This window comes from Sander vitreus, chromosome 8 (genome assembly GCF_031162955.1).
Source record: "Sander vitreus isolate 19-12246 chromosome 8, sanVit1, whole genome shotgun sequence".
NCBI classification, from domain to species: Eukaryota; Metazoa; Chordata; class Actinopteri; order Perciformes; family Percidae; genus Sander; species Sander vitreus.
The window spans coordinates 33672608-33691265 of NC_135862.1; the positions used below are offsets into that span (position 1 = coordinate 33672608).

Genomic DNA, 18658 nt, shown 5'->3' on the forward strand with positions numbered 1-18658 from the left:
GTTGTTAAGACTATTATGGGCAAAATGAATAGCCCATAACCGAAATTAGGTCACTGTATGAAATAGTAATATAGACACGTGGGCGGAAGTCAGGGACGTCATCAAAACAGTTAGACAGGCGGAGGCAAAAGCAGCCCGTCAGTGGATGTGACACGCTTACAAATACATAGAAAACAAGCCCGCAAGAGGCAGGATACCATGATCCTGCTCCAGCAGCGTGTTTAGTGTGCTCTATTCAACTGGACAGCGGAGTTTTGTGTTCTTTCTCCCTTCCCGATCCCGAGTCCTTGGAGGCAGCCGCACCATGGTGAAGCAGTCGGACCGAGCCCCGCTGCTGGACTGGGAGGAGATCCCACCACCTTATCCGAACCAGGCGGCCCCGCCGCCGCCGCCTCCGAGGGAAGAGGACGCAGCGGCGAAGAAAAGTTGGCAGCCAGCCGGGCGGCGTACACCGACAGGGACCGCGGCTGGTACTGGGTGGAGCACCAACAGTAGCACCGCGGCCACCACTATCACCTGCAGCCCGACGACGAAGAGTGTAACAGCTGTTGTTGCCAGCAGGAACGGAAACCTGGGCCGTCCGCGAACAGAGCTCTCCGGGCACAGGTGGGATCGCCCGGAGCCTCTCGGTACAGATCGTAACGTTCCCTTCCCCGGCCTCTCAGTGAGGGATCAGTGGGAGGAAAAAGACCAGATCGTGGCTGTGTTTGTGGTTACCTTTGATACAAGATCAGGTAAGCAACCATTGTAGCAAGAGCATCTGATCTGATCTCTCATGTTTAAAGTGGACGGCTACATTTCCTGAACTTATTATCCTGTTGTCATCTTGGAATGTCTGATGTGCTTTAAGTGAACTGTAAGCTATTACTGAGTCATGGGGGTGACAGGTGTATGGTGCTATCAGCCCAGGTAGGGGTTGTCAAATGTCAAGACTCTACTAAAATCGACTACATTCACAATCAACACACAGTGTTGAAATAACCCCAAATTTGGTGGGGCAACAGTTCCAAAAGAAATTAACTTCCTGATTGTGCAAGCTGACAAAAAGCTCATGCAAGAATTGAGTGGACCAAAGTCCAAGCTGGTATAAAAGAAAATGGCATTAGAAGAGAAAACAAGACTTGGATTTCGGCTTCATATGGAAGGGGTTAAGCTGTACACACTAAGGTAGTGTAAACATAATAGAATAGCTGAGTCAGTGCTTTCTTACTGTCCCTGACCTCTTGCTACAACGTGACTGAAATACAGAATTAGGGGAAGTGGCCAGGATGAAAGTAGACAGAATGGGAAGTAACTTCGTGTGTGTGTGTGTGTGTGTGTGTGACTCAGGGAATATGGTGGAGTGGTGCCTGCCTCACGACATCAACCTAGACGGAGTCGAATTCAAGTCAATTGCCAGCGGTTCCCATCGGATCGCCAACGACTTTATGTACGTACTCACACCCCCCCACTAATCCGCAAGCATGAAATCCAGTATGTAGAGGAACACAGGTCTGTTCAATATCTCTAGACACAAATCTGTTGCTCTGTGTTTACTCCTGATCTTTGTTTTGCCTTTGGCTAGATATTTCCGTAAAGGCTGTTACTTTGGGCTGGCTTGTTTTGCTAACCTGCCTGTGGAGAGTGAGCTGGAGCGAGGAGCCAGGATGAAATCTGTGGGAATTCTGTCTCCCTCCTACACTCTGCTTTACCGCTACATGCACTTCTTGGAGAACCAAGTCAGGTAAGACATGCTGTGTGTCTTGTAGTCTCTTTTTTTCCCCTTATTTTGTCACTTTTGCACAACCCTATTTCTCCCCCCAACATTTTTTACAGGTTTCTCCTTATGCCACCCTCCTGTCCTTGCTTCTTTGTTAAAATGTTTCTCATCTATTAAACATAAACCCAGAGTCCCGGTTACAGCTTTCGTCACAAGAGCCCATTTACATGCAGTTTTTGGATGAAGTCTGAGCACGGAAGTGGAAGTCAACCTCTCTTTTCTTCAGTAATTCTGCTCTTCTGCCTCAGTCCTCTCACGAAAGCTTATCTCCCTATTGACTTTGTGTAAATATATGACACAGCCACAGTTTCAGCTTACAAATACAAATGGCTCAGTTTACTGCCAAATACAAGTGGATGTGAATTGTGTGGTAATCTATTCGGTTTAAATGTGGTTACTGTGTCTTTTTTTTTACAGTCACTCTACAGATGCAAGCAGATGCCTCAAATTGTGTTAGAAATAGGTTAAGCACAAGTAGTGAATGGTTGTGGGAGCAGTGGCATTTATGTAACACGTGTGGCCTTAAAATGAGGCTTACAAATACAAATGGTTCAGGTTACCACCAAATACAAGTGGATGTGAATTAATCAGTGTGGTAATCTCGCCTGCAGTTTGTGTGGTTACTGTGGCTTGTTTTACACTCACTCTAGAGTAGCAAGCAGATGCCTCAAATTGTGTTTGAAATACTGTATGTTAAGCATGAGTACTTAATGAATGGATGTGGTTATATGACATAGAGCAGTGGCATTTATGTAATGTGTGTGGCCTCAAATTATCCCACAATGCAATTTAAGAACAAGTGACTGTTACTAACCAAGCACACATCGGTAATCTTGCATTATGGATGACCTAAATAATGTCTGATACTGAATACACAATGCTTCTACATAGACTTCCATTTACAGTGTGTAACAAATAGTGATTGAGTTAAAGAGCTCATATTATGCTCATTTTCAGGTTCATACTTGTATTTAGAGGCTGTACCAGAATAGGTTTATGTGGTTTAATTTTCAGAAAACACCATATTTTTGTTGTACTGCACATTGCTGCAGCTCCTCTTTTCACCCTGTGTGTTGAGCTCTCTGTTTTAGCTACAGAGTGAGACATCTCACTTCTGTATCATCTTTGTTGGGAGTATCACATGCGCAGAAAGTACTGCTAGCTTGTCAGTTGCAGAGTATGAGGGAGTGCCATGCTAGCAGCTAGGCGAGCATTATAACGTGTGTTCCAAAGTGACCACGTTTGTCTCTGAAGTAAAGGCTGGACTACAATAGAGCTGTTTGGAGCAGTTTGTGAACAGTGTTTTCTGTTGGAGATGGTAAGTCCCTTTGGGGTGGACTTTGGGCTTTTTCACTTTGTAAACCTATAACGTTAACAAAAATGTATATAACACAATAAAGGAAAGGGAAAAAGCCAAAAAGCATAATATGAGCACTTTAATACTTTCAGATGCAAGCTGCAGTGCTTTAGTAATGGTTTTTAAACCTTTTGGGTGAGCCAGTGAGTACTCGAGTCCTGGACTCTGACTCGAGTTGCCATTCTCTGGACTCGCGCACTGATGACTTGGACTCGAGGATTTATGAAATCGGACTTGAGCGTTCATGAAGTAGTACTCGGAAGTTGGATGAAGTTTCTGACTACTTATGTGTAAAAGGCAGTAGTGGAATTTTCGAGTCCGACTCAAATCTCTGGTCTTGTGACTCAACTCTGACTCTTCTTTGGTGACTCGGACTCCAACACTGGGGACTCGAGACTTGACTCGGACTTGACACTGGCATGAGCTGTGAGCGTTCATGGTTGTACGTTGACAGATAATTAATATGCAAATGTGATTTGTTTAAATACACTCAAGCAAGAGTAATCTGCCTAATTATACAAATCTGGAAAGGCTTGATACCTGACATTATTCTACTTTCTCTCTTCTCCTCCCTCTCTTCCTCCTGCCATTGCCTTGTAGACACCAGTTACAGTGTCCGGGCCAGTATTCTCCCCTGGAGGCCTTCTATGAGGATAAGAAGGCCATCCTCCCCCCAACAGGAAATGGTCTGGTCACTGCTTGCCCAACCTGGAGTGTGACCACCATCAACCGCTGTATGCACCCAGAAATGAAGGTGTGAAAGCAGCAGAACACACTTCTATTGGTTGGTGATAGCAGATTTGCTCAACGGCACAAAACAACAACCTATTTGTCACTTTTGTTCTCCCTGCAGATCACCCACCCAGCTGGCTGCATGTCCCAGTTCATCCAGTTTTTCGGGGAGCAGATAATGGTGCTGTGGAAATTTGCGTTGCTGAGGAAACGGATCCTCATCTTCTCCCCTCCGCCTGTAGGTGTGGTCTGCTACAGGGGTGAGAAGCTCAAACACACATGCGTACACACACTTGCACGGTTTTGTAGGATGTAATGAATGTACTAATGTTGCTAAGTGTTGTCTTTTATTTTCTATTCCCATGGATATGTTTAATTCTCTATGTTGTTGTGCTTCTCTCAGTGTATTGCTGTTGCTGCCTGGCCAATGTCTCTTTACCTGGAATTGGTATCTCTGTGCCTGAATTACGGCCCTTTTTCTACATCAACGTAGCCGACATCACTGCCCTGGAAAAAGAGCTGTCGTTCGTGGCCTGTGAGTGAAACTTTAACCGTATAAAAATGGTTAATTGACCACTGACTGTCTGTTATCTATGGTAACGATTACTTATATATGAGCATGTTTTTTTAAATCATTTTAAAGGCACCACAGAAAAGATTTTTGAGGAGAAGAAGGAGCTGTACGACGTCTACATTGATAACCAGAATGTGAAAACGCACAGAAGCCATTTGCAGCCGCTGCTCCGACTGAATGCAGCAGATAAGGAGAAGTATAGGAAACTGAGTGAACAGAGGTACACACTGTAAAAATACTTTACATTTTATCAGATTTTTCAAATGTGATACATGCATTCATATTTGAGTTATCAAAAAAAGGCTGCATAATTACCATGAACACTCATAGATACTGGCCAGCGAGGAGCACAATAAGAGGCATAAAGATCCTTTTTGTCAGATATGATGATGATGATGATGATGATGATGATGATTTTTTTTTTTTTTTCAGGCAAATGTTGCTGTACTCTCAGGAGGTGGATGGAGACTGCATGTCAAATGAAGAGGATCTTTTCATTCTGTGAGTCCTTGACAGGTGTAGTCATAGCTGCTTGTGGACTCGAGTCCTATTCACAGGCAGTAGGTTTAAGGAGAGTAGTACTATTATGTTTGTTTCATCATTTTAATGTGATGCGGAGGACTAGAGCATGACGCACTTGTCTTTAACCCTGTCCTAGGTTCTTCATGGAGCTGAATAACCGCATCTTCCAGACCCTGTCAGATGTAGCAGGGAGCACTGACCCCACCCTCACCACTGAACACGTGAGGGCCATGGGGCTGGATCCCCAGGGTGATCGCTCCTTCTTGGTCGACCTGCTGGAGGTTTACGGTATTGACGTCACGCTGGTCATAGACAACCTCTGCTGCCCCTGAATACCCCGGAACGCCACTGGATATTTGTGCCTTCAAGGCCCACACACACACACACCAAGACACCAAAGACACTGCCTCCACCCTGGGAGCTCCATCTGTCGCCCAATGTCCCCACCTGGGTGTCTGTTTTCCCTCTGCGCGCGTCTCTCATCTGACCTGTGGAGACTGTTTCCAAACAGTGTGGATGATGAGGACATTTAACGTTTGGTGCACTGGTCCGCAGTGGCTGCTAAACACCTGCCTAGCCAACAGCACTGCTTGGCAGCTGCGTGGTCTTATAGCCACTCACATCTTATGTCCCTCACTTGTGTTTTTTTGTTAGAAATAAGTGTTTGCTTGTGTGCCCTTCTTTGACTTTGATTCTGGCTTTAAGTGTCCAGGGGTTGAAACACAGGATAAAAGTCCGGAAGTCTCGGTCAAGTACGGTCATCACAGCAGGATTATTGGTCGTTCTCCACTGCACCCATCACAGTGAAGAAGTCATTGAAGCATTCACAATCCTGCAGCTTTGGTGTGCACGTGCGTACGGTTTGTCTGACAAACGATTCCTAATATGTGGGGGGGGGGGGGGGGTTTTAATGCTGTAAATGAATTTGTGCTTCAAATAGGTTTTATAGAAGATTCTAGCCACCACATTGTGCAACAATTCCATCCTGCTGTATTAACATACTTGGATGATTATGTTTAGTAAATACATTAAAATGCTTTTTACTTAATTTGCCTTTCAAAAAGGAAGCAATAGGAGTCTGTGCTAGTTCAAATCAGCCTTCTTCATGTAAATGTGTTTTCCAGTTTTTTACTATTTCTTTCACAACTGAAAGTGAGAGGTGAGGATGTTTGTTAATGAGTGTGATATCCTCTTTTTTTATAACGGGGATGCTTAAATATTATTACGCTGACTCACAGAATGAGAAGGTAAAAGCTGTTTTTCACTTTGTTCTCCTTGTTATGCACCTTCAACACGAGGTAGATCTAATATAATGTGTCTCTGTGTTTGATCACAGTCAAAGTGCTAGTGATGGGGGGGGGGTTCTGGGAACGTTTTGTTACATGTGTTACATTACCTTAAGCTGAGGTGTTGAAGCTGTTTCTTGAATTGTAAATTAATGTGACTTTATAACACTAACCTATTATGAATGCTGCACCACGTCCATGTCCACCATGGGACTATTTCCTGATCCACATAGTGATCATGCTTAACTGTACCTTTTTTTGTGTGTGTGTGTGTGTGTGTCTGTGTGTGTGTCTGTGTGTGTGTGTCTGTGTGTCTCATTGTTCTTTTTTTTGTTTTACTGGAACCACAGGCTGATTCCTTAACAAAAGCCAATATTTGTTCTTTGATCGTGTTGAGTCCTTGATGGAGCCATTTGTAGTTTACTTGTTGTTCAGCTTCAGAGGGATCCTATTTGCTTGTCTGACAAAGATGTCTTTGTGCTTTTGGAGATTTGGGTTCCTCAGTCCTTTCATCACATTCCCATTGAGTTAATCCAGCTCCTGATATGGGCCAACTGTGTCTTTTGAATTATCCTGGCAGACTGGTTTATTTAATCCATCACACTGCCAATCAGATTGATAATTTGTTGAGGCTGATTCTGTTTGCCTCGTATACATTTGGAATAGTGGTTCTCAGCCTTCCCATGGCCCCGCCTGATGCAAGCTAAAACGCTAAGTCATTTCTTTTACACATTTCACAAATGATCTTTTGGGGGCTAATCCCCACGTTGAGAACTGCTGATAGTCTCGTCCTTTGACTTGACCCCCCAATATGTTTTCTGAGTTCATTAAAAATAAAATAAAGACCAAGTGCACCAAGTATTGTATCTGAAAGAGAAGGTCACTTAAGCTTTGTTGTTGAAATGGGGCCTTAAGCAAATGTGATTTTCTCAAACTTACTGCAGCAAAGAGTCCGACTCATTACTGTACGTACGTACGTCAACAGTATTTGCTGACAGATTAAGTACGTTGTTCTACGCACTTTTGTATGACCTTACTGTCTCCAGTGAAACCTGTTGACTCTGACTGGTCTATTTCATGTCGGTAGACGTATACTCTTGCCTATGGCGGTGTTTGCTTTACAGGTGTATGTTAATGTATAAGGGAATGTACACAACTCACACCAATGTATAAAATGCCTTCTTTGTGGAGTCGTTCACAGATGTGTACCAGCATTAACTAAATGAGTCCTTTGTACAGCGTGTCACTCTACTGAATGTCATGGGTGGCAAAAGTATTGCACGTGTGCAGCAACACATCCAAGTAGTGCAACTGTTTCCTTCTTGATTGTAATGTAAATCAAGAGTATTCACAGAATAACAAATATGTCTTCACCTTTACTAATGTCAAACACTGTAAGAGATGTCAGTAATGTACACACAAACTCAATAGCATGAGCAACTGTTCATTTCACTGTACTGCCATTGTAAAACAATAAAACATTGATACAGTTTAGGTGTTACCTAATCCTCTGGTCCTAACCTTGCATAACTAGTTTCCTCGATTCCCTTCCTAATCCTACTCTACCTACACCTCTCTTCCTTCGCTGAGCAGGATCACTGCTTTCATTGCTTTCCACAACACAACTTTCAGGATCATCTGGACAAGACAGTTACTTTATTACTGTCTCTTTAACATTGGCTGAGGTGGAGACAATTGTAACTTCTTTATAGAATGGTAGTGGTACTTATTTAACCACTGCCATTCCCCTACAAGAGTTTTTCTCCACCACAACAAAAGAAACGAGAGCCTCCCTTTGTGTTTTCCTGAACAACCAAATATAAGAGGCATTGAAGCCATTTGTTTAATCCTGCAGATTTGCTGTCTACACCATCTGTCATATCAGACCCAGCCTTACCAAGGAGTCTGCCAAACTCCTGGGCTCCATCTCATGGCTCTTATTTGATAGCTCCTCGACTTCTCGATCCTCGGCTGAACCGGAAGTTGTTCTGTCCCTCCTCTGTGAAGTCTCAAAGCTCTTATTTCTGCTCCGAGGAGTGAGCATCGAAGAGGGATCACCGAGGAGCTATAGGCGAGGATACACTAGAGCAGCCTTCACGGAAGCCTTGCCACTGAAGGAGTTGCTAAATCTGCCCATACAGCTGACGAATTCATGTTAACGCTTCAGAGGAAAGGACGTCTCATCCCTCTAAAAACACATTTGCTCGTTGCCTTTCTGCTCCCATGACTTCCTCGTGTCTCCTCGGTGGGAGGGACTAAGACGCAGAAGGAAGGGAGGCAAGTGGAGGACTCGAAGAGGCAATTTAAGGGCTATGAAATGCAGCTCTGGTCCAAGATCTTGGGCATTTGCAACACATTCAGAATGCTGCAGCATCCCTATTTTCATCATTCATCTACAGTATATACCTATATCCAACCTAGTCATACTCTACTGAGCCCCAGTGGCTACTCAGCCAGCTCAAAGCACCGATATGAAAAGGAAATCACTTACGTAGCAACACCACTCTAACATAACATTTTCCAATCCCACACTCCATTACCTTTACTTTGCGCCCTCACCACCAGCCCTCCAACAAACATCTGTACTCCTTATCTAAACCAAAATAATAATAATAATAATTTATACTTTATTAATCCCACAAGGGAAATTACAATGTTTTCACTCTGTTATTATTATACTCATTACACACAGGCCTGAATTACACACACCTGCTCAGTACCTATACATGCACTAAAGGAGAGATTTCACAGTGAGGGGGCTGCCCATGGAAAGGCGCCCCGAGCAGTTGGGGGTTCGATGTCTTGCTCAAAAGCACTTTGGCAGTGCCCAGGATACCACCATACTTTGGTCCGTATGGGGACTTGAACCGGCAACCCTCCGGTTCCCAACCCAACTCCCTACTGACTTGAGCTACTGCCAAAAACTGCTAAACAAAAAAACACTGTGTGCAAATTTGACATACATTATTTTTATTGACCAAGTTCAAATGTGATGGCAACAGTAAACCATTCAGTAAACATGAAGCCAGTTTGTAAGACAACCTGTACATGGGTTACTGGCTTAAAGAAACAAAGCCTTGGTCCTTTAATATACAACAGCATGTAATATAATTCGCCTCATAATTGTTCAACTGAATATTCCATCGATGTTTACATGTAGTAAAACATTCCATCAGTACTTCATGAACATTTAAAACGGCTGGCAAAGCAGATATCCGTTTTCAAAATGACCACAGAGTCTCATGTTCTACTTCTGGTTCTTTTCTTTTGGGTTTCTCTTGAAACCCGTTTGTCTTGCTGATCTTGTCTTCTTTCTGGTTGAATGTTGTTTCATCACTGTGTCTGTAAGAGGAGCTGCTCTCTGCGCTCTGCACTGATGAAGAAGCGTAGTTTTCTTGGCAGCAGCCTGATCTCTACAGGCATGGCTTCATACTCCTCGTTGTCGATGTTGTAGAAGCCAGCGGTGCCCTGTGGGGTCAGGACGTAAAGTTAAATGTCAAGACAAAAACTAACATACAGAGCTTTAGATTATAATTTTTTTGGGGGGCTTTTCTGCCTTTAATTTGACGGGAAGGTGGGGGGGAAGACATGCAGGAAATCGTCACAGGTCGGATTCGAACCCTGAACCTCTGCATCGAGGCATAAATCTCGCAGTATATGTGCGCCTGCTCTACCACTGACCAACCCGGCCACGCATACAGAGCTTTAGAAGTAAAAAACGGAAGCCGAAGACAGCTATGCTTGCATTTTTTTTTAGTGCTGTCAGTTAAACGCGTTATTAACGGCGTTAACGCAAACCCATTTTAACGGCGTCAATTTCTTTATCTCGATATTAACATTCTTTTTGGCCTAGCAAACTTTTTCACATGCTGTTGCAACTAGTAACGTTAGAAAAACTACAACACCACACCGGATCTAGCTAGACCGGAAACAAAACAACAGGCACGCTGCACACACTTGTTTGGGACTTGTCTACGTTTTGAGTGGATGGCGAGCGCGAGACGCCGAAATGGATGCCAATAAGATTCTGAACGGAAAGTTTACTTTTAAAAAGTTGCCAAATGGTTCCATTGACAAGACCAAAGTGATCTGTGTGTTTTGTCGTTGTGAACTGAGCTATCATCGCAGCACGTCCAGTCTGAAATACCACTTGATGGCCGAGCACACAGCTGATGCCAATTCTCCGCCCCCTCGTCCAAGCCAGGCCGATCCACTTTTCCATGTTGATAAGAGCATTAAAATGAGAAAAAATAATGGGACAAAAAGAAATCAAGGGACATTTAGAATAGATAAAAGTGTGCGATTAATTGTGAGTTAACTATGACAGTAATGTGATTAAGCACTAATTTAAAAACATTTTTTATTAAAGCGCCCATATTATGCTCATTTTCAGGTTCATAATTGTATTTTAAGGTTGTACCAGAATAGGTTTACATGGTTTAATTTTCAAAAAACACCATATTTTTGTACTGCACCGCTCTCTCTCACTGCTGCAGATCCTCTTTTCACCTGGTCTCTGTTTTAGCTACAGAGTGAGACCTCTTTTCGTCTTCTTCTTCTGTACTATCTTTGATTGCACTCGCACATGTGCAGTAGCTCAGATGTAGATCATGTCAGCTAGCTAGCTCCATAGACAGTAAAAGAAAGGCTGTTTCTCCACCTTCTGTCAGTTACAAGGCAGGATTAGCTGGGAGACTTCTAAATGAGGGCACACATGGAAGTAGTTCTTTTGTAGATTATGGTGAATTTGTGTGTGTTGTAGCAGTACTTTGCTATTGAGAACGAGGTAGCATTCCATCGTTAGCATTAGCGTTAGCATGCTAACGCTACGAGCTAACGGTTGCGGTTAGCCAACTCGTTTCGCCTTGTGACGTCACAAGCCGTGCCGATTTTGAACAGCTCACCCGGAGACTGAAGGCAGGACACATTCAGAAACCGTATCTCACTCAAAACAGCATGGATGGATTTTTTTCAAAGTTTGTATGCGTGTGGAAGCACCAGAAACACAAAAGAACACCCCAAATCCAAGAAAAAGTGTTTTTTTTCATAATATGGGCACTTTAAGGGCTACTGACCTCTGGCAGCTGCAGCCGGCAAGCACTGGCTTCCAGTTTAGTGGAGTCTTTAGTGAACACAGTGGGGTCCTCTTCTTTTTTATTTCTATAATGAAGAACATTTACATTCTTTTACTTCAACATTAACTTTTATATAATGTATATAGCCTCGATAATGTTTTCCGTTTGCAATGGATTAATAAAAAAAAACTGAATCTACTAACCCGACAGTGATGTACTCGCCCACAGTCAAATTGTCCGGTTCCGCACAGATCATCAGGGAGTCATTTATGCGCTGCAAGTTCGAATAAATAGAAACAAGTTGTTTACAAAAAAATCAAAGAGGAAAGCAAGGCATGTGGGGTTTAATGGGATCATGTCACCATTCAACTGCTCAGGATTTTATAACAACAGGTACAAGGCTTTATATAAACAATTCTTTTTGGACTGACCCTCTCGACTGGGTTCTTGTTGTGCGTTTGAATAAACAGCTCCAACGTCGACAGCTGCTCCTCCTTCCACTGCTCTGGTTCTTCCACTTTTGGAGGCTCTGCACACACGCACACAAAATACAACTCAGTCTTTTACTGTTGGGATTTGGTGTCCTGTTGCCTGTACCTCCAAAAGTATCAACCCAGTGACACAACACTACCTTCGACAGGAGGGTTCCAGCGGTTTTTCAGCCTGCGGATGATGCGGTAGAGCAGGTTGGGTCTGGGGGGCTTCTGAGATGGCAGGTCAGGGGGCCGGAGGCAGGGATCCAGGTAGGACACTGAGACGTCCCGGACCAGGGGCCACTCCTGAGACATTTACAACCGAGTAAGATTAAAATACTAATCAGCAGCCACCGAATTATAACAGTCATAGTTGACAAGGAAACAGGGGGAGACATGAAATACAGTTATAACCTCATGACATCTACGGTATCTTATAGACGACGATTTGATTAGATTTATAGATTGTTTATTAGATTTATGATATACTTCCAGTATATTTTTGTCAGGATGGAAAACTTCTATAGCAGCATTTGGATCATTATCAGATACTAGGATTATACTATATACTATTACACTTATATAATAGAATTTTATTTTCTGAAGATTATTTTTTGGGGCTTTTCCGCCTTTAATGGACAGGACAGCTAGGTGAGAAAGGATAGAGAGAGGGAAGACATGCAGGAAATGGTCACAGGTCGGATTCGAACCCTGGACCTCTGTGTCGAGGCATAAACCTCTATGTTTATGTTCGCCTGCTCTACCCACTGAGCCAACCCGGCCACGATTTGATATAAATTTAATATAAAATATTTGTCAGGTTAACAGCTGTTTAAGGTAGAGTGACTCAATGCAACAACCGATCAGGTATTCAATTGTCAACAGGCAATTCATGCCACAGACACTGCCTTTGAAAGAAAATGCACTTAGCAATTGAAGAGTTAAACAAAGAACTTAAAAAAAGATTTCCATACCAGGGAGGAATCTCTAGCCCATTGGAGGTAGGTGACATTGCTTTCCAATATCAGATATTTTATAAAAGGCCAACATTGGCTCAATATACCGTCAAAAACAAACACAGCCTTACCCGTAGAGTACTAAACCAGTGTGCTGCTTTTGTCTTCAGTGGTCCAAGGTACCAGTATCTATGGGGAAATATGGTGTATTACTCCTTTGTATGGGAAATGATATCATAGTTATAATCTGAGTGACCAATTGTGTAATCTCACTTGCTGATTGTTGCAGCCACATCTCTAAAAGCACCCCAACGTAGTCCCATCAGAGCGAATACTGGCTGCTCCTTTTCCCCCTAGACACACAGACACACACACACACACACACACACACTTGAATTCCTATCCAAGTTCTGACACATAATCTCTCACTGCATTACACAAACCAAACTATAATCTAAAACTTCCTCATCCTATTTGATGAAGAAAAGACATATTATAAAGTGTGAGATGATTTCTTAAAGCATCTGTTAATTTGACCTGAAAACAAATATCTGCATTCAAGACAAATACTGTGTTCATAAAGGCGCCGACACACCAACTCGATAATCGGCCGTTGGACAGTCTGGCGAGGTCGGTGACCCGAGTCTGTTTGGTGTGTTCCGTGCCATCGTCAGTCGGAGGAGGAGCCGTGGGCCAGTGGGCAGTCGGACTCAATGACGAGCGGGGTGAGCGTGACGAACGCCTCTCAAAATCTGACGAAAATCTTTTAAAGTGACCTTTGTCGATCTGAAATGAAGACAGATTCAGCAACTGTATGGCCTATTTCTCGCTTAAAATGTTTTCAGAAACACGTTTCGATGAACTATCTTCGTAAAATATGAGATTGTATTCCGAACGAGCCGCCATTATGGTCGGGGAGAAACCAGACCGACGTGACGCGTTCGTCCAATCAGCGGCCGGTTTTCATTTTTTTTGGGCTACAATACAGATTAGCGCCGCCTGCTGTTATGGAGACGTATTATGTCTCGCGCATGCGCAGAACGTACACTCAAGTCGGCGTAACTTCGGTGTGTTCCGAGGCACTTTTTGGACCTCGGGGAGACTGATCAGTCTGACTGCCTTTCCTGCTGACGGTCGGCTGTCAGGTTGGTGTGTCAGGGCCTTAACTTGGAGGATTTGTAGTAAACAGGACCAGTTCCTCACTTTGATTTGTAGCACATCCAGAGGTACAGTTTCTCCCTTCAGAATGGACAGTGTTGCTGATGTAATGTCTCTGGAAAATTTACAAGGTGGAAAAATGGGTTTTAGTTACTTAATACAGAAACACATACCATACCCATATACGTATATACAGTGGGGAGAACAGGTATTTGATACACTGCCGTTTTTGCAGGTTTTCCCACTTACAAAGCATGTAGAAGTCTGTAATTTTTTATCCTAGGTACACTTCAACTGTGAGTGATGGAATCTAAAACAAATATCCGGAAAATCACATTGTATGATTTTTAAGTAATTAATTAGCATTTTATTGCATGACATAAGTATTTGATACATCAAAAAAGCAGAACTTAATATTTGGTACAGAAACCTTTGTTTGCAATTACGGAGATCATACGTTTCCTGTAGTTCTTGACCAGGTTTGCACACACTGCAGCAGGGATTTTGACCCACTCCTCCACACAGACCTTCTCCAGATCCTTCAGGTTTCAGGGCTATCGCTGGGCAATACGGACTTTCAGCTCCCTCCAAAGATTTTCTATTGGGTTCAGGTCTGGAGACTGGCTAGGCCACTCCAGGACCTTGAGATGCTTCTTACGGAGCCACTCCTTAGTTGCCCTGGCTGTGTGTTTCGGGTCGTTGTCATGCTAAAAGACCCAGCCACGACCCATCTTCAATGCTCTTACTGAGGGAAGGAGGTTGTTGGCCAAGATCTCGCGATACATGGCCCTATACAGCCTCCCCTCAATACGGTGCAGTCGTCCTGTCCCCTTTGCAGAAAAGCATCCCCAAAGAATGATGTTTCCACCTCCATCCTTCATGGTTGGGATGGTGTTCTTGGGGTTGTACTCATCCTTCTTCTTCCTCCAAACACGGCGAGTGGAGTTTGGAGCAAAAAGCTCTATTTTTGTCTCATCAGACCACATGACCTTCTCCCATTCCTCCTCTGGATCATCCAGATGGTCATTGGCAACCTTCAGACGGGCCTGGCCATGCGCTGGCTTGAGCAGGGGGACCATGCGTGCGCTGCAGGATTTTAATCCATGACGGCGTAGTGTGTTACTAATGGTTTTCTTTGAGACTGTGGTCCCAGCTCTCTTCAGGTCATTGACCAGGTCCTGCCGTGTAGTTCTGGGCTGATCCCTCACCTTCCTCATGATCATTGATGCCCCACGAGGTGAGATCTTGCATGGAGCCCCAGACCGAGGGAGATTGGCCGTCATCTTGAACTTCTTCCATTTTCTAATAATTGCGCCTACAGTTGTTGCCTTCTCACCAAGCTGCTTGCCTATTGTCCTGTAGCCCATCCCAGCCTTGTGCAGGTCTACAATTGTATCCCTGATGTCCTTACACAGCTCTCTGGTCTTGGCCATTGTGGAGAGGTTGGAGTCTGTTTGATTGAGTGTGTGGACAGGTGTCTTTTATACAGGTAACGAGTTCAAACAGGTGCAGTTAATATAGGTAATGAGTGGAGAACAGGAGGGGTTCTTAAAGAAAAACTAACAGGTCTGTGAGAGCCGGAATTCTTACTGGTTGGTAGGTAATCAAATACTTATGTCATGCAATAAAATGCAAATTAATTATTTAAAAATCATACAATGTGATTTTCTGGATTTTTGTTTTAGATTCCGTCTCTCACAGTTGAAGTGTACCTATGATAAAAAAATTACAGACCTCTACATGCTTTGTAAGTAGGAAAACCTGCAAAATCGGCAGTGTATCAAATACTTGTTCTCCCCACTGTATTTAGCAAGTGAGACCCATCCTGTACACATGTTATCACAGGTTTGGAGATTGTGTGATGATAAAATCTGGATCTGTTTCAGTATTAATGGTGGAGAGATACTTACTTGACCTTGTTGTCACTGAGGAGGTGAAGACTTGGACTCAGGGAGTTGTGAGAGCCCAGTGGAATGAATCCAATCGGTGTGTTACAGACTGTGTCCTGTAGTCAGAAAAACATAGAATAGAATATAATGCCTTTTATTGTCACTATACACATGTACAATGAGATTAAAAGCAACTCCTTTCTCAGTGCCAACATATACGTAAAGAATATAACAACATTAAATAAAAGTAGTAGTGCAATATTGCCCAATAGTGGTGATCATATTCAATGAGTAATAGATATTGGACAATGAGAGTAATGAGATTGCACAGTATACAGGTATTGCACAGTAATGGAACTGCACAGTAATTATCAACATTATCAATAGTATTAAATATTGCACAGTAGTGAGTAGAAGAAAGTCTGGGAGTTGGGGGGGGGGTTCAGAGTGGTTATGGCTTTTGGGAAAAAAAACTGTTCTTGAATCCGGTAGTCCTTGTTCTGATGCACCGGTAGCGCCTGCCTGAGGGCAGCAGGTTAAACAGATCAAAGCCAGGTTGGGAGCTGTCCATCATCCATCATTAAAGCGTAACTCTCGCCAAAATGCAACCTAGGGTCTGTTTGTGAATGTACCCGAGTCAAACTTTCGTTTAAAAGCATATTTAGGACGGAAGCGCCACTTTTAAGATTTACCGTATTCTTGTTTTTCGGTCAAATGGCCTTTTGAATGGGAGTCCTAGGGGCACTTTTATGCTAGCCTCAAAATAGCTATTTTTAAAACACTAAGAAGGCTCGACACAACATTTGCTCGAAGTATCACCAGGGTCTCTACACCTTAACAACATTGTTTGTGTACACAGAGTTTACTAAAAACAAAGGTTTTGAGCAACTCACGTTAGCAGTTGTTGTTCACGCTATCCGCCATTTTCCCAGTCCAAAATAGGCGATCTCCGAATGCGAATGAACGGACTCCATAGGAGGAAATGTCATTCTTATATGAGGCTCCTTTTTCAACTACAAGGTCAATATTGTGTTTCACTAACGACAAAACAATGAATTATCCGTGCATTTATATGGAACTAAGCTTTAGGAGCTTTCCATCTTTACTCTCCTCCCTCGACTATTTTTGACTGGCTCGATAGACGGAGACTGGAAGAACAACAGCTACGGTGAGTTGTTAAAACCTTTTTTAGTAAACTCTGTGTACACAAACAGTGTTGTCAATGCTTTCGTTAAGGTGTAGAGACCCTGGTGATACTTTGAGCAAAATTTCACGTTGTGTCGAGCCTTCTTAGTGTTTTAAAAATAGCTATTTTGAGACTAGCATAAAAGTGCCCCTAGGACTCCCATTCAAAAGGCCATTTGACCAAAAAATGAAAATACGGTAAATCTTAAAAGTGGCGATTGCGTCCTAAATATGCTTTTAAACTAAAGTTTGACTCGGGTACGTTCACAAACAGACCCTAGGTTGCATTTTGGCGAGAGTTACGCTTTAAGAGAGAAGTTTGGATTAAGTTGTCCTCATCACGTTCTGCAATCAACCCTAAACCAAAGCCTGATGACGGTTCAACACAATAACTATGTGACACCCACTTGATCTGGCCTTCGCAGTAAACCCGTGACGACTTCCTGCAAGGTGCCATCCCCTCCGGCCACGATCAGCATGTCTGTCTGTTCCATGAGCTCCGTTAGTTTTTTTGCCTGGCCTTCGTAATCTGTCTGTAAACAGGTAATATAATCATGAATGTTACACAATAGGATCCCTACCACAGCCACTAATAACATTGATTGATTCTAAGGGGAGGGGGAGAGAGCTAAATATACCTTTACTATTGTAATCTCCACACCAGCCAGGTGTAAAATAGGTACAGCATTCTTTTCAAACAGGTTGTTGGCTTTCCTGGGGAAGATTAAGAGAGGGAGTTGGAAATATACTGAGAAAGACTGTTTTCTGAAGTCCAGACACAACTACAACTGTGAATGAGAGGTTTTAAGATGCCTGTCTTCTTACCCACTACAAGCTGCAGGGTTCAAGATCACTGTTGCTTTCCTCAGACGCTCCTGTGGTGCTATCTGTTGACGTCCAAATTCCTAACGGAGATTATGATGATGACGGCGATTAGGACTAAAGGCACTTGAGGAAGGTTTTGGTTTAAATGATGACAATATATGTACACAGATACGTTATGCCTTACCCTGGCCACTAGACAAGCATCCCTCCGCAAAACATTGTCACTGATAAGATACAAGACACACAATGTAAGACACACTAACAGCCCTGTACTTCATCTAGCACGCAAGCAAGCGACTTTTGATATAGCACATTTCACAGACACCAGTCACAAAGGGCTTCACAGTCAAATAAATATAACTGATCTACTCCGAGGAAATACCATAACGTGAAATACTTACCAGTGTTTACCATACAGCCAGTGTCCCCCGTAAGACAGGACGCACACAGCAAATGTGGACTTCTTCCAGTGATTCCGCAGAGTCCGAAACCCTTTCACAACGCGAGCCATTGTTTGATTAAAGTCCCCGAACCCTCTGTTTGAATGCGGTGCTACATGTACTGCGGCATCGAAGTTTTATATTCATGAATGACACATTTCCATCCCAGCGGTCATGTAGCCACAACTGTCAGACTAGCGTGGACATGTTGGTGTAACGTCAAAACATTACGGCCGAGCACAGGGCGGAACCAATGTTGGTGCCACTTTGTGGTCCATTAACGCGTTTCAAGGTTTCAGGCAACACGAGTATTACTTTATCAAAGTTTCATAAAAAATAATATTTGGAAGATAACATAATTTGTAAAATAAAAATTAAATCCCCGGAAATCCATTTACATTACTTCTTGAATTCGTCTCCTTTACTA

At 43.2% G+C, this 18658-nt stretch overlaps 2 protein-coding genes across 2 annotated transcripts; one reads left to right on the forward strand and one right to left on the reverse strand.

Annotated features, from left to right (window-relative positions):
- Positions 1-130: 130 nt before the first annotated feature.
- dennd11 (DENN domain containing 11) lies at positions 131-7720 on the forward strand. The gene is made up of 9 exons (XM_078257896.1): positions 131-734; positions 1330-1429; positions 1565-1723; positions 3717-3870; positions 3970-4108; positions 4252-4383; positions 4492-4642; positions 4855-4923; positions 5081-7720. Exons 1-9 carry the CDS (start codon positions 305-307, stop codon positions 5274-5276), a joined length of 1530 nt encoding a protein of 509 aa, XP_078114022.1. The 5' UTR covers positions 131-304; the 3' UTR covers positions 5277-7720.
- A 1459-nt stretch (positions 7721-9179) lies between these two features.
- agk (acylglycerol kinase) lies at positions 9180-18460 on the reverse strand. The gene is made up of 14 exons (XM_078257906.1): positions 18193-18460; positions 17976-18015; positions 17792-17871; positions 17605-17680; positions 17374-17499; positions 15803-15897; positions 13938-14007; positions 13008-13087; positions 12866-12923; positions 11937-12084; positions 11737-11834; positions 11509-11579; positions 11306-11390; positions 9180-9698 (listed from the first exon to the last, which is right to left on the reverse strand). The coding sequence occupies exons 1-14, from the start codon at positions 18300-18302 to the stop codon at positions 9564-9566; spliced, it is 1272 nt and encodes a 423-aa protein (XP_078114032.1). The 5' UTR covers positions 18303-18460; the 3' UTR covers positions 9180-9563.
- Positions 18461-18658: the final 198 nt, after the last annotated feature.